Here is a 25,411-nt window from a genome sequence, read left to right on the forward strand (position 1 = left end):
TCCCGTTGCTTTACCCGGAAACATGGGGAAATTTATCCGTCCATTTCCTTGTCATTGTCAAATGTACTATGCGTCCCAAATCTTTAATATCTCATTTGACTTATAAATAAATTTTAAATGAAATAATGCGATATGACTTATAGATGGATTTTAACTATTTGATGTGATGTTGGGACACATGACACACATCTACAAGAAAATGGAAGACTTAATATGAGTTCGAAAACTTGCAACCTCGATCACCTTCTCAATAAGGGGCACACATGGCTTCCCCCAAGTGCTTCTTCAACTTACAAGAGGTGTGATGCTATGGTTGAGTAGTGATAAAGTAAGAGTCAACTCCTATTGTTTTCTCACAATACAACATGATAGACCAATTAATAAAATGAATTAGAAGAGAGATCCATTAAGCTGCATCCATTTGTTGGGATTGAAATGGGGTGGAAAATTTTTTTTGAAAAAGTATATTTTTTTATTAAATTTTAAAAGTATGATTCATTTGCTTTATAAAGTAAGAAAGTTGGTGAAGTGGTATGTTAATTTTTTGATCTTATTACTTTATAGGTGAAATCTTGTAGAAACATCAAACATATGAAAAACAAAAAAGAAAGACTTACATTTTAATATTTTCCTATAAAATTCATTATTTTCTTTTTTTTGTCTTCATTCCATTATATATATAACCTACATGTTTTTTTTAGAAAATTGTATTGACATTATAAAATGGAGGCTTTAAAGCATTGACACCTCACCTTATATTTAAAAAGCACAGAGACCCAAAATTGAATTTTCATTGAATATAGTTATCAAATTTATCATTGAAAACAATTAATCGAAGTTTATTTAAAAATATATTTATTTAATAAACTGTGTTTAAAAGATTTTAAGTGACAAATTAGATAAATATATATCCAATAAAAATTAAACTTTAGGATTTCTATGCTTTTTAAACATAAAGTGGGAACATCGGAGCTTTAAGACCTTTATTTTAGGACATCAGTGCAATTTGCTCTACTTTTTTTTTTTGTCATTTATTTTCTTTTCACCGAACCTTTGCAAACAAACACAATCTTAATAAATACCGACAAGAAAGTGATCTGGATTCATAAAATAATTCATAAATAAAATATCGAAAATATTACATTGGTCCCCCACCTATTATACAGTGAAAAAGCACCATGGGAGCAGTGTATGTTCCCTGGACCCAAACACATAAGCCATCCAGGAGTCCACCCCACCCTACGTGGGCCTAATTGAACCAGACTGAAGCACTTACATACAGTACTCTGCGATGCCAGCAGGACCTCTGTTTCAGACAACCACCAGCTGTAACCATAATCAACGGTCCACGATTTTCAATCTAATGTTCTATCTGACCTGGGATTGGACAATCGATGTCTCAGGATTCACACGTGTCAGAAGGTGAGCAATAGCTATACCCGCGCCTCGAGCAACTACACTGCGGCCATTATTCAGACCTCCCGTCTTCTTCCCCGCCCTCTCTCTCTCTCAGAAGTCAGCCACTTCTCTTCTTACTACTTCTTCCTTCTCCGACTGCGGACCAAATCATCAAATAGCAATCCAAAATATCTTCCTGGTCACTTCTTCCTTCTTTGTCAATGCTCTTTCGTTGCCCCAAATCCCTGTGACGATCCTTCCATTGCATTTATTTTCTTTGGCTGCGATTTCCGAGAGGCTGAGAAATCTCGAGAGTTTATCGGAGTCTATAGGTGTTCAGATGGAAAAGGGATAAAAGATTGGAGCTTTCCTGAGATGGATGGTTCTTGGCAGATCAAATGCAGCTCCACTTGGCAGCCGTCCGCGACTCCTCTGCTGTCTTCGTCGTCAACCCTACCATCGCAGGCTCATCGAAACCAGGTATTAGAGACAATCTAACTCTGTGATGCTCATTATTATTGTTATTCTTCTGTTTGATGATGGCATGCATGAATCATGGCTTCAACGGCGGTTATTAGTAGTGTATAGTATCACGGACTGCAGAATCAGTAGAATGTGGTTCATACTGGGCTGAATGGTGAAGGAATATGGGTTTACATTGGGTCATAATGGCTCTTGCTCTACCGTAGGATTAGTTATCTAGTCCTCCATGGTCGACTGGGTAGCTGAGACCTGGATAATGCCAGTGAAGATAACGTTAATGCTAGTGGTGGAGTGTGGCATCTCGTAGCTTGTCGGTTGTACGGTAGTTAATGTAACTTGATTGATTGGACTGACCACCAGTGAGTGATTTTGTTGTTTCATTCATGAGACTATATGATTGGGTAGGAAGATTCTATAAGGCTAGATTTTTCTTGTGGTTCACCTTTGAATGGCAAAAAAGGAAGGGTAAATAAAAATTCTATAGTCCCCCCTAAACTCTGGATGCAGAATGAATGAAATTGGATTGGCATCATATATTCTATCGGTTATCTCTGGCCGTTACCATCAATGCAGTTGTAGTGATGTTGGCCACCTAGTTCAGTGTTATCCTTCTCTTCTTTTTGTACTGCTTATGCGTTTATTTTTCATGGTTATAGATGTGTTATGTGTTCCTTAATTTGTATCACTTTTGCCCGTAGATAGAGGCAATTGCAAATCAGAGCTTTCATCCCTTTGGAGAACATGGATTTAGCTTTACAGACAGTGGAGTCACACAGCAACCTATAATGCACAACAATCTGGACTTAAGTGCCAGTCAGTCAGGCAAGCCTGACATGGCAAATTCATTTTTAGCGCTCCTCTCTGGGTCATCACCACAGTTGCAATGCGAGTTTCAGCAATCAAGTTCAAAATCAGCCATGACAACTAGTAAGCTTCCCGAGTATGGTAGCAATATTGTGGCCAGTGGCGCCCATTGTGGAGTTCCCATCTCACCTATTATGCCATTCAATCAGCGGCTACATAATGGAAACATGGAGAATGCAGCCGAGTTTGTCCCTTCACGGATGGCCTCAACTACCAACTATGGTTGTACTTCATATCTGCGTGATAACTTTCAAGTGGAAAACTTCAATCTTCAGGGTTCAAACTCTACAAGTACAGGTTTTGATCGTGCAGTTTGTCGTAATGACAGAGGAATGAATCTGAGACAAGGGCATCCTAGTGCAAACCCTGGCAATTCTTGCTTGTTCAAAAAAGCAACCATCGATTCTTCACCAAAGTTTTCATCTGAATCAAAAGCTGTAATGTTGGATTCCCCTTCTGCCTTCATGAAAGGGCATCCACTTGTATTTTGCTTGGGTAAAAGTGAGCATTTGACTCAAATCTTCTGTCCTGCTTTCAGTTGTGATAATTTTATTTATTTATTTTTATCATTAATACCATCTGACTTTTTTCCCCTTGATAATTTTGAAAAGCTGGGTCTCTACTTCTTAGCAACACAGGTCTTCTTGGTGTTGTCTGCTTATGTCATAACTTGCACATGTCTATTGCTAAGTTTTGTGGGGTAAAATTTCTATTTTCTTAGATTCCAAATGAAGTTTTTATTCACAATTGAACCTCTCTTTCCAGAATTGGACATGTACTAGTTTGGAGTGTAAATTTATTCTTACTACTTTTATTTTTCAGCATTCAGGATTACGTGTTGTTAACCCTGGGGATGCTGTCTTCTTAGAGAGTGGGGAGTCTGTTTCTCAGTGGAGGCGACTCTACTTCCAGAAGTTGGGGGTAAGTCCATTTTAGTTCCATGTCATTTAGAAATGTCTTCAGTGGGTATTTGGACCTCAAATTGCTAATTGGATTATATTTTCCTTTTTGGCTGTCTATCATGCTTTATTTTGGGGTAAATCTGTATTTTACCATGGTGGTTGCGACTTAAGTTGTAAAATTGTTACCTATGATTTTCTATCCTTAAGATGGGTACAATTTTCTGCTACAGTGAATCAAAGTTTTAACTTATTGGGATGCACTGTAATCGGAAAATAAAATAATACAGCCTCAACTGTCCTTTGAGGGTTATATGTTCATCTGGAATCGTCTGAAGATGACAACTTGAAAATGCCAAACTGAACCAAACCATCTGATGAACATTTACCGCATCTCCTGTCTGCGAAATTTCTTGATCCTTCCTGTTCGTCTGAAATCCCTAATGTAGGCCGTGAGGTCTTGATGCATTTGTCCTCATAGGAGGTTCAGAGAGAAAGTATCATTTTTATCTATTGCTAGGTCGTCAACTCAGTTGACAAACCCGACGTCTCTGCACATATATTGGATGCTCGATTTTTATTATAAAATTTGATAGTTAAGGCTTACTAGTAAATTATGGGAGAACTCATCCTTTGCCATGGTGGGGGTGATAGTCATAATTTGATGAGAGATCAAGTAAGAGTGAGAGCATCTGCAAATCTCAAGCACTTTGAAGTGCTCAACAGCTCAACAGCAGTCACATGGTAAAAGGAGGAATGGGTTGATGGGATCCTTACTGCTTAGAACCTGAATAAAAAGTCATTCTCAGGAGTTTTATGGATTAAGTTTGGGTTATCTATTTGGTTAAACTCAGATCTTCAGTTATTAAGAAAGGCTCTTTAATTTAGAATATAGTTGTCACAGCATGATAGCATCTAGGCAAACCAAGGCATTGGAGGTGACCAACATAACTATGGTTTTGAATGACAGTTGCAGGTGAACTCTATTTTCCCGATGGACTGTGTGTTTGTTGAAGTTTGCCTTCTAAATTTGTGTCCTTCTTGAAGATACATTCTTTGCTGCAGAGCCGTCTGAGGAAAATATGATGGATTATTCTCCATTCCTAAAAAACTCGAGTCTATTGTACTTGTGGTTGTGATTGTGTCAATAAATTTTTTTGGAGTATTGAAAATTTTGCATATTTCGATTGAACATAAATGAGATGATATTTTGAAACAAAAATGCAATATTTTGGAAATCTCAGTCATGTCATTTCAGGATCTAAGAATGCACTGTTTCATTGAAATTCTGGTTATTTAATTTTGCTATTTTACACCCTAAACTGGCCAAGAAGAACTCTGGAGTCTGGATAAAATAGTCTTTTGGCAAAAATTTGTTGAAATGGTCTTCTGTAATGTGATTTAACACTACGATGGTTAGAGGGCTTTTGCTGGTTCTGTTTTCCTTAAGGTGGGTGTTAGAGCTTCTCGTTGCGGAAATCCCACCAAATTGCCCAGATGAAGGATTTTTTTTTGGCCCTGTTCTACATTGGGGCTGGAGAAAATAGATTACCTGTTCATCCTGTTCTAGGATCCATGCCTGCCTTCCACTGCAATATGGTTGTGGACCTTTATCTGTGGAAGAGTGCTGTAAGTTTGACATATATTAGGTGGGCCTAGGGCACAGTCTTTACCTATTCAGGTCCAGGCTAAAATCATCTCTCTTCCTCCACCTTCTTCAGCAATCACACCATGGTCATGGTGCGCCCACCACATTACCCAGCCGTTGACCAGTAAAAGCAGAATTTGGGGGATTCATATATCATTTCTTGTGAAATTCCCAAACTATCGTTTGAGCTGAGATTGTTATCCTGAATTAGGGGTTCTTGTGATTTATGTACTTAGAAGCCTCTAAATAAGTGAAATGTTATTATTAAAGGAAAAAGAAGAAGCATGGTAGCAATACTATCTGTAATCTTCTTGGTTGCAAACAGACTACACTCTCCCCAACCCCTTTTTATTTTTAAATAATAGCACATGCAGATGGTGCTGTGTTTCCCTCCTGGCCTTTTGCCCTCTTTTGGTATTTTAATGTGTAGAATAGCACCTGCAGATTATATGTGTTTCCTTCTTAGAGTTTATACTAACTATTTATGCGTCATAGAACTTTGTTGTCAATACAATTATGGTACCTACCCTAACACAAAATTATGTTAGTGATTGAGATTAACTTGCAGAATCCTAGTTCACACCTGGGTGGCTGCTGTTGAAATTATATTGCCTTTTGTTGAAAGTGGATTTACCAGGTTTTGTGTCCTACACAACAAAAGTGTAATAGTATCTTGTAAGTAGCATTTTGAATTCGCATTCGAATAAATGCTTTCTGTGATGAAGCATGAAGCAAGATAGTCTCATCCAAACTTTTTCTCCTCCTTTAGGGTTTAGGTTGAAAAGTATAACAAAGGGTGTTCTCGGTGCACAAGGCTCCACCATTGCAGGTTCCTTGGAGGGTCATAATTTTAGCTGATATGTGTTTATACTTCTATTTCTGTGGGGTTATAAGTTTGATAGAACTTGCTGTCTGTAATGCAATTGCAATCACGTGTACGGAAACTTTCTAGTTGTAGATCACTTGAGGATGCTATTTCTTGATAATTGGGCAATGAGGTCAATATAGGTCCCAAGATCTACCCCAAATGGAGTTCCAGTTCTCAAAGGAAGCCCTAGATCTGCCACCCAGCAGGATAGGACCACTACTCAATAGATCAGGGGCAGTTTGGTAATTGCACAAATCTTGCTTGATGCCAGCAGGGAATACTTATAATTAGAATATCATTAGGGTTTTTAGTCCTGTCTTTTAATTATTGTTTTAGTCTTGGTTACATCAGATCTATTAGTAATTAAATAGGCCTGATATGGAGTCCTTTTAGGTTAGTTATAAGAATCTTATTTGAGTTCAAGTTAGAATGTTGAGTACGACCAGGAAGTCAGTATTAATGCTATAAATAGAAGGCCTATGCATGTAACATAACTCAGATTTCAGAATACTATTAATAGAGAGTGTGTTGCTGCCTAAGAACAATGTGTTAGTAGAGCTTTTTATCAGTGGTAAGGGACCTCCAGGTGGTCAAGTAAGCATTTTAAGGATTCAAACTGAAGGTTTTCTCCTTCGGCAGATCTGGCAGCCTGCCTACATCATTCCATCTCCATCACAGCCTGTTGGTAGACTTGGTTACAGGTAAGTAACAAGTCAGCCTTGTTCAACTCATCCTTCTCCTAATTTAAATTGCTGTTTCTGCAAACCCTACCCCTTTTGGCTCTTCTTTTCTTCTTCGTAAACCCTAGAACTCATAATTCTTAAGCCCTTTCATCAGATCCTCCCCTCCTTGGAGATCCATAATCCCTCTAAAGCCTCTAGCACTTGATCCCCCAGCCTTGTTCACTCCTTTAAAACACTAAATTCCTGCTGCCCTAAATTCCCTAACCCTAAACCTAAAGCCTTAATTCTGAAACTGTGATCCCACAAAACCTAGATTCAAAACCCTAGTTTCACAATATTAGTTTACCCTCTAGAACCTTGACAGATCTAACCCTAGACGTGTAACTAGTGTTGTCAAAGCGGCCGCCTAGGCGGCAAGGCAGTTTTTCAACTGCCTTGTTTTGAACCGCTTAATTGACGTGCTGTTTTTTTGCTGCTTTGTTGCCTTGAGCGCCTTATTGCCTCCTAGACGCTAAAGCAGCATTTTTTTTTTTATATTTTGTACATAATATTTTTTTTATTAACTTTTTTTTTTTTAAATAAAAATTTATTCTACAAAGCCGTATATAAATTTAATAGCTTAGTCATTTCGGAATCGAGGTCCAAATTACAAAGGAACTCCGAGGCCCAAAGTGACATAGGACCTCTATAAGCTCCCGGGTTGCTGCCCTTGGACCCCATGCCCGTCGGCAACAAAATGTGAAGCATGAGCCATACTCAACATCAAGAATCAATGAATCATTAATTGGACAATGACTTGGAAATTGGAATAATGAGATCTATTAATTTATCATGTTGGCCCTATTAATTCATAGTCATTGTTATGATGCTTGATGAGATGAACTTATGTATGTGTTTTTTTTTTGGATAATTTTTCATAATTATGATTCTTAAATGCTTTCTTTTTTAGACAAATGTGACTATTGAATGTTTGTTTAGCTTATTATAAAAACTAGTTGTATTAAAAAGTAGTCGTATTGAAAATTTTTGACTCAATTGCTTTGGTCGCTTTATTGCCGCCTAAATCGCCTAGGCAGAGCCCCAATCACTTTGACTGCCTTGACAACCATGCATGTAACTCTATACCAGTTCCTGTAAACCCCACTGGAGAAGCCCTAAAACCCTAAACGAACCCTGTAAACCGTAAGCATTGAATCCTGAATTCAGCTTACCATTAAAAAAGAAAAAAAATCCTGAATTGAGGAATACAAGTCAGCAATCTGTTATCTAGACAAGGCAGAATCAGAGGATCTATTTGGAAGTTCAGTTCTGTTTTAGAAATCAGAAACAGAGGACTTGATTGAGAGTTTAATTTTAGATTCAGAATTCTGTGTTAGCCCTAAAAAACAGATTGACTCAGTCCTAGCCAAAACCTCTTAGTTCCTAGTTATTTCACTGCTGTTCATCTAAGGATCTTGGCTTTTCTGGCCCTCATTATGTGAGGCTACATCAAAGGGCTAGGACACTTGGTACCTGTCATGGAATGTGTTGTTAATTTATATTTGGCCTATATGAAAAGCAGAGTTCCTGCATTGGGGTTCAACCTGGAAAAATCGTAAAAGTAAAATTTCAATTACTTCCTGTGGCTATGATGCATCAATTGTGGTCAGCAGGGTCAGTTATGAATAGGAACTAGTATCATTGGAGGTAGTTATGAACATGGCATCTAGCTTTTTGCCTTCTTATTTTGTACAATGAGATTACATTAAGAATTTTACTCAAGCTTTTGCCCTCTCCTTGTTTAGATCATATATAGGTTTGGTTTATTTTATTTTATTTTATGAATCACATATAGGATATTGCATTGCTGTAAACTTTTATCCGCACCATCCTTTCACCTCGCTGGCTGAAGTTAGTGATTTTTAGATGGTAACAGGTCTACAGAACAATTCCTATGGTTTTGTTTGGTTGCAAGGGCAGTTGGAGGGGAAGGAATGGAAATTTTCATACTTAAAGAAATAAACGTTTGTAATCAATATGCTAATTCCAACTCATTCCATGATTGGTTATCAAATTGTACTTTTCTTTGCATCCAATTCCCATTGATTTTAACAAGCAAATAAAAGCCACATGTAAAATGTATCATTACTAAATATGGTACAGAATTTAAGTGGCTTAAACTATTACATGGCATAATGGTTACAAAAGTCTCTTTTTAGGTTAAAAATTTTCACTTCCCTATTTTTTTCAGTTTCCTTTGCAACCAAGCATAGTGTACGGACTACTATTTTCAAGAATAAAATTGTTAATCATCGCAATGTAAAGGGCTACCATAGAAAGCAGATGAGCTTCCAACTACTATTTGAGTGGCATGTAAGATCTTTTGAGGTTGGGGAGGACATAAATCATAATCAATGGGGAGATTTGTATGGAATTAGAGGACTGTTGCTTTAGGAGTAAAGAAACTTTTTCATCCAGTCTTTGTGCTGGGATTATTATCTGTGAGTTATAGGTCAAAATTGCATACAGAATATATTCTGTCATGTTTATGGCTGACATCTGTACTGTGGTAATGGAAAATTAATGGTTTTCCAGAAGACAATGTATTTATGTATTGGATGGATGAAGTTCTCTTTGGAAACAGGCAAGTTGCTACCTGTGTGTCTTATCTATTTTATGATGTTCAGTTGTGCAGTTCTGTAGTGCCCCCCCCCCCCCCCGGGCTGTCTTTTCAATTGAAAGCTGCTTGTTTGTTGTCATGTTATTTGTGTATTGTTTAAGGAGAATTGAATGTGGATTATCTCTGGTGCTTTAGATTAGAGTTCCAGATGAGCACAGTGAATGGGATTGGCCTGAGGAATTTTCAGCAACTGGCGGTTTGGTGAAATGTGGAGACACTGTGCCAAACATGTCCACTAAGGCTGATATGTCTCTGCCAGTTGAACCAGGTGGAGGAATAGCAACGTGTGGACAAACTAGAAACAGTCTGGTATCTCCTAGAAATCCTCGTACAGGACGAAGTGTTGTAGAAAAACCGGCTAATATTATTTTGCATAATGCATGGCAGAGGAATGGTCAGGAGGGACACAATCTTGTTTTTGATGGCTTGATTGGCACCTCAAATATCATGTTGCCTACTTCGTCAGCTGATGGCCAAATAATGACGGAAAATCATATTCCCAGGGGTTGGCCGATGCCAAATACAGATGTAAATGTAGGCCGCCAAGACAGTGGGTATCGGTCGATTTCTGAGTACATAGATCTTCTTAAGGCTGGGAATCCGTTCACTTCCAACCCGAGTTTGGAGAGCTCAAAATCCTCTGGGATTGTCTCTGATGCCAGAAGATTTAACGGTTCACTGGAGGGATTTGTTGTTGGGAAAACAGCCGTTTCCTCAAACGTTGAGTTAAAGCTTGGACAACCGTCTCAGAATAGTCATAGAATGGGGAGTTCAGTTTTGTCAACTGTGGGTCCTCAGCCATTTAATTCTGTTGGCGATTCCCAGAAGACACCATACCAAGGCCATGTAATTTGTAACAGTGAGTTGAACAATGCTTATTTCTTTTGTCTTTTTCCTGATCAAACCAGAAACTATGTATAACTTGTTTGTATTGATGTCTCCAATTTTTCTTCTTTTTTCCTTCTTGACTGCACAACATTGTTTAGATGAATAGTCCTGGATTATTTGATGCAGTGGTTAATCCTTGGGTAACTGAAGTGTCTAGACCAAATATCAGCTGCATGCCTTTGGACACTTCCAATCTCAATCAAAGGGAAGCAGAAAGCCAGTTGGACTTCAGAAACCATGCTCTTGGAAGTGGCAATGCTATAAATGCTGTTGAATTGTCTAATGGTGATGTGGACAAGAATTCACTGACATCAATGTTTTTCCAGCACTTCAGACCTCCACCTGAAGGGGCCATTCAATCTCAAACTGCTAATAACATGGTTAATAGGGTTGAGCATTTCTTGCCTAGGGTGCCCAGTGGTGAATCTCATGTCGCCAAAAGTGACCCAGCCAATTTAAATTGGAGCAGAAGCAATGGAACTCAAAAGCAATTAAGCACTCATTGGTTGGGACTCCACAATCATATAGATAAGGGTAAAGGGATCGTACTTGCTGATAATTGCCCTAAATTCTCAGTTGAAGGCAGCTCTACATTTCAAGGTAAGAATACGACGGATTCAAGTCCATTTAATGGAGTGATCAGTGGATATTCTCTTCCAAGTAGTTCAGCAGTGTTGTCCTCTTCGTATCTGGGTCTGTCACCTGGCATGCTGCCTGATGCTAACAAACCCTCGAACCCAAATGTTCAGGTTCCTTTCTCTCGAAGAGATGGCCTTGATCATCCTTTCGTTAGATCTGTTCATTCTTTTCCAGTGAATGCTGGACCAGGTATCCCATTGTCTACTACTTCTGTGGGCGCCTCTTCACCTGCTTCAATCTTTAGACCTAGTCCAACGCCACCTTTGATAAATAAGGAGAGCAGTGATGCAAACCAACAATTGCTCGACGAGAATTTGAGATTACTTCTTTTGAGGCACGTGGCTGAGTTGTCTAAGCAAGAGCATGAGATTGCCTTCCAAGAAATGAATCAAGATCGTGGAAGGCTTCATAATCCTACTGGCATGGAAGTGCAGAGGAAGTGTTCTTTTCAAGCTCCATTGATATCTGAACAACTTAGAGAAGGGATTTACCAAACCATGGAACAGGATGCTTCTGAAGTTAAACCTCTCCAATCTTGCTCCAATTGTGGCTTGCCTGGTGGTATTGAAAAGCTGGCTGATTTGACTGGTAAATGCCATACATTTATTGTACAGTTATTCACAAGTTGAAGTGCTGTTGCTGAAGTGTGAAGACATTCTGATGTCTGAATGATGGACCTCATATTTTCTTGTGGTGACATGGTGTTTATTTATGATATTTCTATGCAGGTACTAACTCCTGGTGCAGTTTCTCAACAGTAGCTACTCAAGGAAGTGCATTATGTTCTAAAGACCTGGGCATTCAATGTCCATCTTCTCAGGATCCCATTGTGCATAAACACCCTGTGCTGAGGTGATTCTCAGATAACTTGATGGTGCCATTCTATCCATTTAACTGGTAAAATTGTAGTTTCGTTGATTTTTTTGAAAAAAAGAAAAAAGAGATGCTATAGCATAACTATTAAATGAGACCTTGACATTTGCTTGAATATGCGATCCTCAATTCTTGAGGGGTGAAGCATGTATAACTGAATTTCCTTTTCTTTTTGATCTTTAGTTTCAGAGAGCATGGAATGCATCTCTTTTGTGAGGTTATTGTCGTGAAATATGCAGATCAGTTTTTCACCCCTTCCTAGAGTGTTCTCACTAGTGAATAACAGTACCAAGAGAAGGGTGTAGACTCTGTAGAGAGATCACTGAACAGTTGTTGCCTAGCTATTCTGTTATATTTTGTCCTCTTCGGTGTTATGAGATCTGCACATTTTAGTTGAATGAATGCCGTAATAGGACAAAAGATCAAGTCACTGTTAAAATGGTTCTGGGTAAAAGTCAGAAGAGAGGAACTAGTTGGTTTTACTTGATTTAGGAAACTTGAATCAAGATTATCTCATTCTTCTAGGTTCCCTGGCATGTGATTCTAGGTTTTATAAGGTTTATTCAAATCTCCAGCCCATATGGGTTCTTCTCTTTTCACACTTGTTTTTCCTTGCTGTTTGTTGTTTGTCATTATTGTTTTTTTTTTTTTTTTTTGATGTTTAATTACCACCTAGGAATTTTTTATACTTACTTCCCCCCCCCCCCCCCCACTACGGACACGAAAGAAGAAGAGGTAAGCAGTGAAATTTAAATTTGTTAGCCTTCTCAAAGAAGGGATTATGACTCGATGCAAAAGCTTAAACAATGGTGTAGACTTATGGCATATTGTTTTGAAGTGTAATGTCAGTGATAAACAGCAGATGTGTATACTATAAACCAACAAGAAGTGATATGAGATGACTAGGAAAGGGGTGATCGCTGTAATGGGAGAAGTTTGTTTAATATGTGACACAGAACAAGTTCAAGTAAGATAACTGATTTCAAAGTAGAAAATACATAGCGAATTGTCTTAGCACCTTAAATGCTCTGAACTGTTGATAATTGCTCTGGAACGTATGCTATTCTGGCACCAGCTAGCAAGGAGCCATGGATTGGGAAAAAGGTCTGGATTGGGCTTGAACTGTCCTGGTCTACCTAGCAAAAAGGTGGGGGGGGGGGGGGGATCCTGATCTGGATTGGTCAATCCAAACAATGCACCAGACTTGATCATCCAGGATCAGCCAATTGTTGCCAGTATGTTTTTGAATCTTTAGACCACAAGTGAGAAGAAAGTTAGAGTTCTCCGTATCTTATCCCTTTTTTTTTCTTTCTATTTGGTCATTCATTTTTCATGATGGTCCTGTTCTCTTCATGATGTAGTGCTTGTTTTTGTGGCACCTGGTAAGTGGAAGTATGGAAGCCTTGCAGAGATGCAACCATGTACTGTGATCACTGATCCCCACCCCATGCAAACTCTTTTAGTAGGGTACTGTGATGTGATGACTGTTGGATTTTTCTTGATTTATTCTGAATATTCTTTTGTGTTTAAAGCAATGGCAAATTGCCAGGGTTGGTGCCTGGGTTCAAATCTTGATGGAGGTCACTTTGTGTAAAAATGCTTTTATTTTTCAATCTACTTAATCCTTCCCCATACAAGACAATGTGTAATCTGCTCTCTATACCCTGGTGCTGAAAGGGGGATTCTCTATAGCATCTGTTTTCTCCAGGTGGAATTTGAGAAGCAGTACCTCTCATGCTACTTCAATCACACCCCTGTTCTAATCGTTTGTCTTTTATTTATTTCTCAGACTTGGGAGACATGAAAATAAGAACATTGCTGCATCTGGTGACCATGCAAAATGCTTTCATAAAGAACTACAAGCCTACTTCCCTGGAAAGTGCAGCTGCTGTGTTCACTCAAAATGTTTAGCAGGAAGTGTCTCAAGAGGAGAATCTTCTGTTGGTGCCTATAAGGAACATACTGGAAGTATTGATGGCAAAAACTCCCTGCTTTTTGCATCAGCATTTGATAAAGCTGATGTGAGATCATGCGAAAAAGTGGTTGGTGTCAGTCAATGTAAAAATGTAAGGAAACAAATCTCTGTAAACGAGGACTGTAGTGATATCCAGTGGAATGATATCTCATGCAGGGTGATGGGGGTTCATAATGGAAATTGTATCAGAATGCCAGCTGAGGAACTGAATGGTAGGGAAAATGTTGATCAATTTGTAGAGACTGCTTCTAGAGGTTATATAGGTGCTTCTTTTGAAGCTGAGCCCCATAAAGAGCAACAAATGTCAAATATTTGTTCTGGGTGTTCTGCCCCTGCAGTCACTGAGGTATCAATGGAAGTTAACAATATGGATTCATCTACTGTTGATGCTGGATATGTGACTGATCAAATTGTTGATGAAGGATCTGGTGTTGAAAAATGCTGGTCATCTGATGATGCACTTGACAGCGGAAGAAGTGTCCACACTCCTCTTGTTACAACTAAAGTTGTTTCAACAAGGGGAGGATCCTCACTCTTACCAACTCAATCATCAAATGCTGATGAGATAAATATGAGGAAGCAGTTGAGATTAAAGAGAGTCTCCAACCAAAACACCTCTGTGTGTGCAGTTCATGATAACATCAACCATGTGAAACAATTTCAGAGGGTTGTGAAAACTGAGAAGAAAAAGAAGGTGATGAAATGGAGGAGCCTGGATGCATCCTTTCCTCCCCCTGGTCTTTCTTCAGTACAATTTAAGTTAGACAAATGTGCTGGGCGTGCTGAACCGCACTCATGTTCATCTAAAGAGGTGCAGTTTTCTTCTCAACTTCCTGCATGTGGTCATACTGGTGGTTCTTCTAGTCTCAAACGGAAGCGTTCTTCAATAGCTTCTTCCAAGGTCCTGACTCAGAAGAGAAGCCTCCAGGGACTTGATGTCCATCATAGAGGGCCTGAAGATGAAAAACACAAACAGTTGAAGGAAGGCTCTAATTTAACTAAAGTACCTAAACTTTTAGGTGTTAAAAAGGCTAAATGGCTGGGTTATCAAAGTGTGAGTAATCAGTTCCACCAGCAGGACATGAGTCACATGGAAACTGATAAAGCTTCGAAATATTCTTCAGTGGGCTGTATGAAAAGCTTCTCCATTGCCGACAAGGATACTTCTGATAAAATATCAAAGCCTATAGTATGTGGAAATTCTGGCATTATTTTTAATGCAAAAGTGGCTGAAGGTCTGGCGAAGCCACCAAAAATTGTTTCTCTTAGTATGATTCTTAAGAAGTCTGGAACTGGGAGATGTACTATGAGTGAAAACAAAGAAATTGCTCCAATCTCTAAGCTGGAGAAAAAGAAATCAAAATTAAGAAGCAAGGGATGTAAAAGTAAATTATCTATTTTGAAAAAAGAGAGAGATAATGGAAGTAAATTAACCGTCATAAATGATGACTTGGAGCATGGGAATTCTATGACAGAAACAAATAAAGCATGCTTCAGTAGAAATGGAGACTGGGATGAGCCGTCCATGTCGCAAAATGAAGAAGATGATGATCACACAAAATGTGGTGACCTACACAGTTTTAGTGCTCCAGCAAAGCCAAGATTTAAGGAAACTCGTAGGCGTAGCCTTCATGAGTTAACAAGAAGAGGTATTAGTTGATTCCTATATTTATTCATGAAGCTTCACCTTGGAAGTAGGATGTCTGTTGAGATTTCCTCTTCATTTCACATATGGCCAGTTAGGCTTCTGTTACAAATTTGGTTATTGTATTTGAAAGTCCTATCATCTTCTCATTAAGGGTCAACATGGCTATTATATTTCCATTACCCCTTGCAGTACAGTTATTCCAATTCATCTCTGACCATTTGATTTAATATATACCTAGGTAAGAATCCTGGTTATGCAAACTTTTGTGGTACCAAGGTTTCAAAATATATGTTGCAAACCAAATATGGGTCTGATGAGAAGTTGCATTTAGAGGATGCTGAAGGTAGTCAAGAATCCACAGGTGAACTGTGTCATGTAAATGCCAAGAAGTAAGCAACATGGTTTTGACTAATCAATATTAAGATTTCCCCTTAATTGCACATGTTTTTTAGCTAAATGCTTTGGATGAAGTCAGCTGTATCTGATTTACCCTCATTGGTATGACTCAGATCCGTTAAAGACAACTACCTGGCTTCTGCTTCAGAGTCAAGTGCATTCTGCTGTGTTTGTGGGAGCTCAAACAAAGATGAAATGAATTATTTGCTAGAGTGTAGCTGTTGTTCCATCAGAGTACTTTGCTACCAAATTCATGTCTGTCTAGAGTATGGTTTCTTTTCGTTGTCCTTGTGTTAAATGGATTGGTAATCATTGAGCAGGTGCATCAAGCATGCTATGGTGTTACGAAAGTACCGAAAGGTCGTTGGAGCTGTAGACCATGCAGGACGGGTTCTGAGCATATTGTAAGGAACTTTAACTTTGTGTCATTTGATTTGGTTGTGTACTTTCATTACCCCCTACATTTTCCTGATTCACTACTAGTTTCCCTTGAATTAAGTGCTTTTTCTTTTTGTGCTTTGTCTTGACACCTGGAAAACAATGTGAGTCCACAGATCCTTTTGGAAGTATCAGTCACTATTGTAAAGAAAAACCTTTCTTCTTACCCCTTTTTGACTTGCTAGATTTGAAGTAAACATGGCTGGTTTTGTTTCACTGTCCTATGTAGTCTGCAATTCGTTTGTTGTTTCATTATCGTATAGTCTGCAAGACCATTCTACATGGCATATAATCTATCTTGAAAGTGCTATCATAGTTACTTAGTTAGCTATGAGATGGAAGAACTTCACAGAGAGGAGGATGTTTCATTATTGAACTGAAGCTTGATATTTGTGACCAAAAGGTGGGTACGTATTAGTTAGCAAGTTTTCTATTGGGGTGGGGGGGTGTTTCAACTGTGAATTCTCTGCCTGGAGAATGGTGGTGGTATGCAAGTGTCCCATGGGGGGTTGGGATCCAAGAAGGGTGGTTTCTGGCATATGGTAGGAGTTTGTCAGAAAATAATAGACGTGTAAGGTTTCATGGGTAGGGCAAGGTTCAAAGTCTGAAGCAGTACAGATCTGGGTTAAGGGTGGGGGTGGTGCAAGACATCTGCTTGATGTTAGAAAAACTGGCACTTTTTGATGAATGCATGCAATTTATTGAATGCTGTATTCTGGAGGAATCTGCGTGAAGATATTAATGTAATGGCTTATTCCAAAATCTAAACTGCCAAGTAGACAAATACAGGAACATGGTAAGCGGTTGAAAGGAATAAATTTGTTTGCAATATCTGAGCTTGCTACCATCTTGTTTAGGGGTGGCTTCTGCTTGGCTAGCTCCACTTGAGAAGGTAGGTACCCTAATTCAACTTTGAGATGGTATTTTCTCTGCATATTTTAGCAAGGAGGAAACTGCTAACCTGTTGTCCTTCATTCCTCTCTCCTAACTTCTCGTTGTTTTTATTCATCCAAAAAAAAGCTTCTCAGCATTTTGTATGGAGTTTCTTCATTGAGCTTTATCATGTAGCTTTAGTAGTTCCTAAGGACATCTGATAGCTAGCCATACACTCACTGGCTAGGTGGCACCATCATTCCAAATAATTGGGGTCCTAGTTGAATGAATATTTATGTATTCTACATTGTTTAATATCTAAGCTAAATGCCTTATTGTAGTAAAGGATGGATTGCCTTACCTTTAGATCATAGCAAAACAATGTTCTTCCACATGCTTGTGCCAAATATTCCCCCAACACCCCCCCCCCAAAAAAAAAAGGATGGGGAAGTTGTAGATGGATAGAATAGAAATATTTGTTGGGCTCCTAGAGATTTTATTCTTATTTTTCATTGTTTTATAGAAGATATGATTTTGAGGTGGAATTGTAGAATAATATTAAGCAGCTGCTTCAATATTGCTGGATTAAACTTTGGATGACTGATTTTCTGCAGATAGGTAAAAATATTCAAACTATTAAGAAAAAGTTATCCAGAAACTGGATGTTACATGACAAGATTATAAGAAGCATTTCCACATGCATGTGTGTGAAATTGTACATGGATTTCTATTTGAGTGGGAGTCAGATTAGGTGAGCTAGATCTGAGATCTAACTAAGGTGCATGTATTGATATGAAATTTATACCGTGGCATGTGTAAGCTTTAGCTTCATGTTGGAGGATCTAATAAACTCTGAGGGCAACTCCTTAGGACTCAATAATGCAATTATATTGGAAGTGTAATGTGGAGGCAGTCAGCTTCTTTGTTGAGCTCCCTCCATTGACATGCATTTTTATGTACATGTTTGTGTCATTATTCTTCCAACTTTCCAAGAGCTTGGGAATTATGCATGTATGGCCCCTAGACCCAAATCCATATCTGGTTGTATGGACTAAGGGAAACCTTTTTTTCTAGGAGCAGCAACACCTGCTTTCTGAAGCAGAACCGCAATCATGAAGTGAACAGAAATATGATGTGTAGTTGAAAAGAAAGTTTTCTGATAGATTAAAATCTTGGATTTTAGTGAGATTTTTAACCCTGCTAAATTCCTGAAAGTGAAATTTCGATATGTGAAGCATTTCATTTTGACCCTTGTTGGAACCCTAATATATCTCGCAAAATCTGTCCAAAACTTTGAACCATGGCGATAAATGGATGGTAAAATGAGAAAGTTTGCCAAATGGGACAAGTAAGGACTGATTGAAGGTTAACTAGATGCAATTTTGGCTGATGAATGCACTGAGAGGAGTGATGTTTTGCAATTTTCAGCTCAAGTGGGTGAAAGAAACTCCTGAAGGAGCTTGGTTATGAAGTTTTTATGAAGTATGTGGGGAGAAATGGATGCTAGTGGAATGGGAATGGATTTGTGACACCTGCATTGCATGGTTCATATTGGCTTACTTAGGCATTTTGTTTCCTAGGAGAGATTGTTTGCATCCATTTCCTGTACATATATTTGTCATTTTTTATTAATGTATCTGTTATACTGCTGTTTTTCTTATTAGATCCAGAGGCTAGTGAAGCTAAATTTGTCAATCTGATCCACATACTTATATAATTATTTTGTACTTTCTCTCAGCTTATTCCTGCTTTTAATCATTCTGTTTTACTGCAACTCAGGCTTGTGTTCTCTGTGGTTATGAAGGCGGGGCCATGACACGGGCAATTAGAAGTAAGAATGTAGTGAGAAGTCTTCTGAAGGTCTGGAATACTTCAAATATATCTGCATCTGGAAACTCAAATAGGCTCTCCAAAGCTTTGCAGGATGAATCTAGAGCCTTGGATGCTTTAGTTTCTGTGCATGAAGCTGATTTAGTTACTACACTGAGACCTAAAAATTCCAAACTATTTCCCAAAGCTGCAATGAAAATGGATATACAAAGCCAAATGGATGATGTAAACATGAAAGATGGTTCCTCCAGTACTCCAAGAGTACATAACACTGTAACTGCAGGAGTACTTGATCCAACTATCATGCAATGGGTGCATATGGTTTGTGGACTCTGGACACCTGGTACACGATGCCCAAATGTTGATACCATGAGTGCTTTTGATGTATCTGGTGCTCAAGGGTACAGAAAAAATGTTGTAAGTGATTTACTATATTTCTGCTTGTTACATGCTCTTTTTCCTACTGAGTTTTGTTCCTAAACTGGTGAACTTTGTTTCAATGGGTTAAATTTGCCATGATTTCTCTCTCTCTATGACTCACTGTACAACAATTTATTTTGCGGCTTTCAAAATGTACTAAATTTCTGAGAAGTATTTTAATACTTTTTTGACTTCATTTTTTACTCTGTTAATCTCTTTCTCTAGTGGATTCCCCCCCCCCTCTTTTTTAATGTTAAGTATTAACTGATTCATTTAGTCATCATTTTAATGATTTATTTCCCAGGTCTGCTCAATGTGTAAACGACTAGGAGGCTCATGCATACGGTGCAGGGTTGCAGATTGTTCTGTTCAATTTCATCCTTGGTGTGCACACCAAAAGGTTTCTTGTTGCTCCATAAGCTGAGGCTTTGTCTCTATTAAATGTGCTAAAGTTGCATATGGGGGAGCAATTTATTATTAGTCTTGTTTACAGTTCATTTGAAACATTAATCTAGGTTATGGTTCAATGTTGCCCAGCCATTAAACAAGAGATGCAGATTCAAACTAGCTCCTGCACTTTGTGCCCATACGAATAACTAATATAATGTTACTTTAAGGGAGATTAATTTGATATTTATATGTATTGGAACCTTTTATGCATTTCGCATTGATTGTGTGAGACAGGATTTCCATTTTGGTCATGCTTTATTTGTACATTCATTGTAATAACTTTCTTTTCCTCATTGAATACTGTGAGAATCTGCCGCTGTCTTTAATGACAAGTAATTGAATTTCTTGTTATTGTAATGTCAGATTGGTCTTTTCTTGTAGAAGACCTATATGGTGAATAATACAGTGTTTTTGTGCTGGATGGTCAACAATTGTATTATTAAATGCAGAGCCTCAGGCATGCCAGCTGTAAGTGTTCACCAGCTATACATATATTATCAAACAACCAAAGTAGATTTTTACTTTTGGCAGTCTCAATAAACCCTATGGGTGTTGTGACTTGTTGCTTTCTAGAATATCATATAGGCCTTTTGACTTTATATGGTTCTTTGCAGAAATTTTTTTAGCCAGACAGGAAACTTTGGCCTAGAAATTGCTTTTGACCTAGATGGAAATATTTACTATAAAAGATCGTGACAGTAATCTGTCTAAACTTCTATCAATTTTGGTTGTCTAAATGATGTAATATGAGACTTAGAACTAATTTCTCGTCGTAAATTAACAAATCTGTCTAGAGTTTATACAGACCAAACCTAAAGGCTGTGTAATTGGGCTGGCAGCAACATATGTAATATGCATGCATGATAAAGCAACAGTTTGAAAGAAGATGAACAGCATAATTTCAAGGTTAAATGTGTTCGATTCAGTAAGGAACCAGTTTGGTAATGTAGGGATCACAATGCAATAAAACGAAAGGGAGTGGGGGATGCTAACTTGTGCAGGAAGGGGGATGGATCCATGATGAGTTGATGACAAAAACAAGGTTACAGGAAAAAAAAGAGAAACCTGTACTCTCATGCACTCATAAACTGAAATAGAAATAGAAGTAAATAGATAAATAAATAGAAAAAACTAGCTAGACTGGAACTCATCATCAATCCACAGAAGTAGTGGATGGCTGATGTACGACGTCTTCTCCGGTAAATATAGAATCCTTGATAAATGTTACGGTGTCCTGGTCATTAAAATGATGCAGATCCAGCACCAAATTGTGCCATTATTCCTAGGTATAAGTCTAGAATTGGGCTTTTTGTTCCATGGACTTGGTACTGGGCCTAAAACATGAGTACCAAGGTGGTACATGAATTTAGTATTAATTGATTAGTTTAAATTCTGTTTTGGAATATGAACCTGTTCAAGTTATGGTTCAATGTTGATTTTCTAGAGGTCATGTGATTGCTTAGAGGTCACATGAATTAATTAGATTTTTTTTTGGATGAATAAAAAATATATTAAACGAAGGAAAACAAGAGAACGGGGCCTTTAAGTGGAAGGCTGAAAAGGAGAATTAAGACCCCATGAGACAACAATGAGCGTGTTCCTTAGGGTATCATCGACAGGGGGATGGGGAATAGCTAACAGCCTAGAAGAAACATCAAAATAGATGGCATTTCAAATCCTATCTATAGAATGGGATTTGGAAGTCCATCTCTTAAGATTGCGCTCGCACCATAGGTGATGGATCAAGGCATTGTAGACTAGCTTACCAATCTGATCGCAAATGGAAGAGCCTGAAAAGTTTCTCAAAATCCAAGACCAATCTCGAAAAAACCCATAGGATCGCCTCGACCGGGGCCAAATGGAAGCTAGGGCTTTTCTCAAGATAGATTTGGAGAAGGGGCAAGAAAAGAAAAGGTGCTCAAGGTTCTCCAAACCATTCCAGCAAAGGATGCAATTGGGATTAGTAGGGATATGGCGGCTAATAAGGAAGGATTGGGTTGGGAGGGAGAAATTAAGGGCTCTCCAAAGGGTGAGGGAGTGGCGGGGAATGAATCCTTTGAACCAAACCGAAGGGGGCCACGGGGGCTTAGGGTCATGGGGTCTGATGAGGTTCCAAGCAAAAGAGGTGGAGAAGGTTTTGGTGGGGGAAGGGAGCCAAACAATGAGGTCTCTAGAGGAGTTAGAGATGGGGGGGGGGATTCCCAAACCTGTGTGAGAATGGGGAGGGGGGAAGGGACCCATGATCCATTTGAGATGAAGTTAGACTAGGGGGTGGTTTTGGGGATACGGGTATCGTAAACAGAATGGGGGCCAAAGAGGTTATAGAGAATGCCCAACGGATGCCATAGATCAAGCCAAAAGGAGGTGGTGGAGCCAGAGGAGATTGTATTGTGTTTTAGTTAGGATTTTATTCCTTTTTAGATTAGAACTTTCTAATTGGCCTAAGGCCCATTTAATATCTCATTGTGGATGAGTAAAGGTAGACTATCATTTGTGAAATTGCTCATGCAAGCTGCTGCTGCCGCCTTCTCCATTATGAGATCTTGTCTAAGTGAATAATATCTTGACTCAAACTTGGGGAGTCACATCTAAGTTGCATGCTTCTAGTGTTGGACAAAGAAGCTACTGGTTGGAGTTAGTGAGTAATATTCAATCCCTAAATTTAGCTGTGGAATCAACCTTTACAGTTGATCTGTCACATAAGTTTGTTGACTTGAGAACACTGGCACTTGGTTTGGAGTTCATCCATCCTCATCCCTTTTCTTTTGCTTTTCTGTTTTCATTTTTTAAGACCGTATTTTTCAAGAACCTACCTTTGTGAATTTAATCCACACTTTCCATATATTATCTAGCTGCCCTGCACCTTGATCCAAGTTGCAGCCACATCAGACCATTAAAACCTGACTTCCAGCCCTTGAGTTTTTGGGTTCCCCAAGAAGCCCTTTCTAACTTAGGATCAGATCAATCCAACCATTAGAACGCTCCAAGATTGAACTGCATAGTCTGCATATGCCCTATTCATATCCCCTTGATACAAGATACAGCCCATCCGATGACTACAACCTTGGTTCTTTTGTACTCCACCAAGATGGCCCCCTAAAACCCTGGGATTTCAAGAAACATGCATCAGACCACTGGAATTGGTTCTAAAGTGAAATAATTGTTTGTTACCTCCACAACTTTCATTACAAAACCCTTTTTGCTCCTAGCAAAATCCCTATGCCCCTAAAATTGATGCTCAAGCTACCCTATTATCCCCCTTTTTGATTTGGTTCTTATACAGACTTTGGCTATTGACCTTCAATTCTATAGAGGCTACTTCAGTACATCTCTATGATTCCTATCTTATAATTTTGTTTGCTTGCCAGGATCAATTTGGTTGGTACCTGGTACAAATGTACAATCTCTTTTTGATATGCCCTGCCTAGGTGTTTCTTCATGTAATGAAGTCCATTAGGACTGGGGCAGCATTGTACCACCAACTTCATGGCCCTCTGTGACTGATTAAAATAGCTGAAGCTGAAGTTGTCTTGAATGAGATCTTAAACCAGAACCCAAAAATTTTCTTGCTAAACAGATTAACCTGTACTACTATCTCAGATAATTTTCAGTTTGCATTTGTATTTGCCATTGCCACTGTAAGCATTTGATGCTTTCTTAAAACAGCTCACTGAGGTTTAAAAGTCTTAAAAGTGCATGATTAGGAACATTCACTGCTTCTTGTTTCTGGCAATTTCTGTGCCAGTGGAACAGAATCTTCTGTGTACACTAATGGTCTGTTTTTATGTGCCAGTGAAACAGACCAGTGTCTTTTTTGTGCCAAAAACACAGTTTAACCCTAATTCATCAATTCTCAAAACAATTCCCCCCCCCTACCTTATTGAAAAACTGACTCCAAATATGTGACCTTGTGCCAAAAATTTCTATAGTCTCAAACAAAGGAGAGGGAAAATGTTATTTTTTTAGTAGACGCAGGACAAAAAAAAATGTTTTTGGGTGAGAACCATGTTTTTCAGAACAGAAGCATCAACATGCAGGCCCGAAGGGTCGTAGAGATTCTGAGAAGTTCTTGATGAATAATATCCTTCAAATGTGACGTCCTGGTCTTGGACTTTTGGGGGGGGGGGGTGTTTGCCATGTGTTTCATTTTTGATACCTTTGCCATGTTTTTCTTTACATTGAATACTGCTCAACTCAGCCTTACACCAACTAAATGAGATTGTCCAGCTTGTGCCTGTTGGCTGCTACATTTTCTTTCAACAAGATTTTCATTTTGGATGGTGACTAATTTTCTTATAGTTTTGTTATGCCTCAACCTTCATGAATTAAAATGCCTATAATAAAATAAAGTTAAATATGTAGCTCTTTAGAGTTTAAATATTGCTTCTTCATTCCATATTTAACTTTAATGGTCCCTGTTGCAGGGTTTGTTGCAAAGTGAGGTTGAAGGTGTTGATAATGAGAAGGTTGGCTTCTATGGCAGATGTGAGCTTCATGCGGCACATCACAAAAATGTTTGTGAAGATCATCTTGTTGACATTAAAACTGAAAGTCCAGAGCATAAGGATACAAGTTGTGCACGTACAGAGGTATTATCCCACCCCCTCCTGCCTGTTGATTTTCAGAAAAAAATTATCCTCGCAATGATATAACATAATATTTCATAACTTTCCCCACAGGGTTACAAGGGTCGCAAAAGGGATGGTTTCACACAAAATCAATGTCGGCAGTCTACTACGGATAATGGGGGATGTCTTGTTCCCCAGGAACAAATAAATGCGTGGCTGCATATCAATGGGCAAAAGTCATCAACTAGAGGATTTCTAAAGCCACCAGCTTCAGATGTTGAATATGACTGCCGGGTACTTTCAAGTGGCTAAGTATTGCTGTTTGCACTTCTTCATTCAAGTTATCTAGAGGAATATTTTTACATAGAAACTACATGCTGGATTGAGCTGAGAAAAACATGAGATGTAGTCTTTCCTTAGTTGTCAAAGAGAACACCACCATGCAGCTAATTGGATCAAATTATATGGGTTTGTACTTTGGTACATAGTCCAGGAACAAAGCCTCTCGTCACTTCCTAACAAATGACCTAGAACTTGTCTGCCTAAATAATTTAAAAAAAGTTTGTTATGTTAGAAAAAAGACCTCTTCTACGGTTATATGTTTATGTTACAAAACCTTATCAACCAGAACCTGGAAAGAAGAAGAATAAGAAGAGAACAGATCTTGCAGGGAATCCTACTAAGCATGGATCAAAAACTCAACAGAGAATTGTTGAACCACCTGGATATCTTGTTAGGGAAATGACCTAACTACCCTTGTCACAAACACATATAAATTTTTTTTTCTAACATCCACTATTGTGATTAAAAATAGCCCAAATACCATACAAGAGGATACTCAGGCAGAGTGTACATTGCCCTGAAGTAGTCTGTGTGGCATCCAAAGACCAAAATTAAGGGACTTAAGACAT

The 25,411-nt window shown here is 38.6% G+C and overlaps 1 protein-coding gene across 2 annotated transcripts in view; it reads left to right on the forward strand.

The window, feature by feature from the left end:
• The first annotated feature begins 1,476 nt into the window (after nt 1-1,476).
• The window catches only part of LOC149025305 (uncharacterized), a 37,160-nt gene continuing 13,225 nt past the window's right edge, over nt 1,477-25,411 (forward strand). Inside the window, exons 1-15 of one of the 2 annotated variants that reach the window (XM_089145522.1) lie at nt 1,477-1,878; nt 2,580-3,246; nt 3,357-3,445; nt 3,568-3,666; nt 9,638-10,361; nt 10,517-11,617; nt 11,758-11,881; nt 13,692-15,526; nt 15,764-15,914; nt 16,035-16,155; nt 16,242-16,325; nt 19,012-19,479; nt 19,787-19,882; nt 24,357-24,521; nt 24,612-24,794. In XM_089145522.1, coding sequence (XP_089001648.1) covers nt 1,774-1,878; nt 2,580-3,246; nt 3,357-3,445; nt 3,568-3,666; nt 9,638-10,361; nt 10,517-11,617; nt 11,758-11,881; nt 13,692-15,526; nt 15,764-15,914; nt 16,035-16,155; nt 16,242-16,325; nt 19,012-19,479; nt 19,787-19,882; nt 24,357-24,521; nt 24,612-24,794 — 6,012 coding nt within the window. In that variant the 5' untranslated portion in view covers nt 1,477-1,773. The remainder of the gene's footprint in view (nt 1,879-2,579; nt 3,247-3,356; nt 3,446-3,567; nt 3,667-9,637; nt 10,362-10,516; nt 11,618-11,757; nt 11,882-13,691; nt 15,527-15,763; nt 15,915-16,034; nt 16,156-16,241; nt 16,326-19,011; nt 19,480-19,786; nt 19,883-24,356; nt 24,522-24,611; nt 24,795-25,411) is intronic. The other variant, XM_089145523.1, reaches the window with a different exon arrangement.

The sequence above is a fragment of the Hakea prostrata genome, chromosome 2 (genome assembly GCF_041222555.1).
Source record: "Hakea prostrata isolate BN-2017 chromosome 2, UWA_Hpros_2, whole genome shotgun sequence".
NCBI lineage: Eukaryota > Viridiplantae > Streptophyta > Magnoliopsida > Proteales > Proteaceae > Hakea > Hakea prostrata.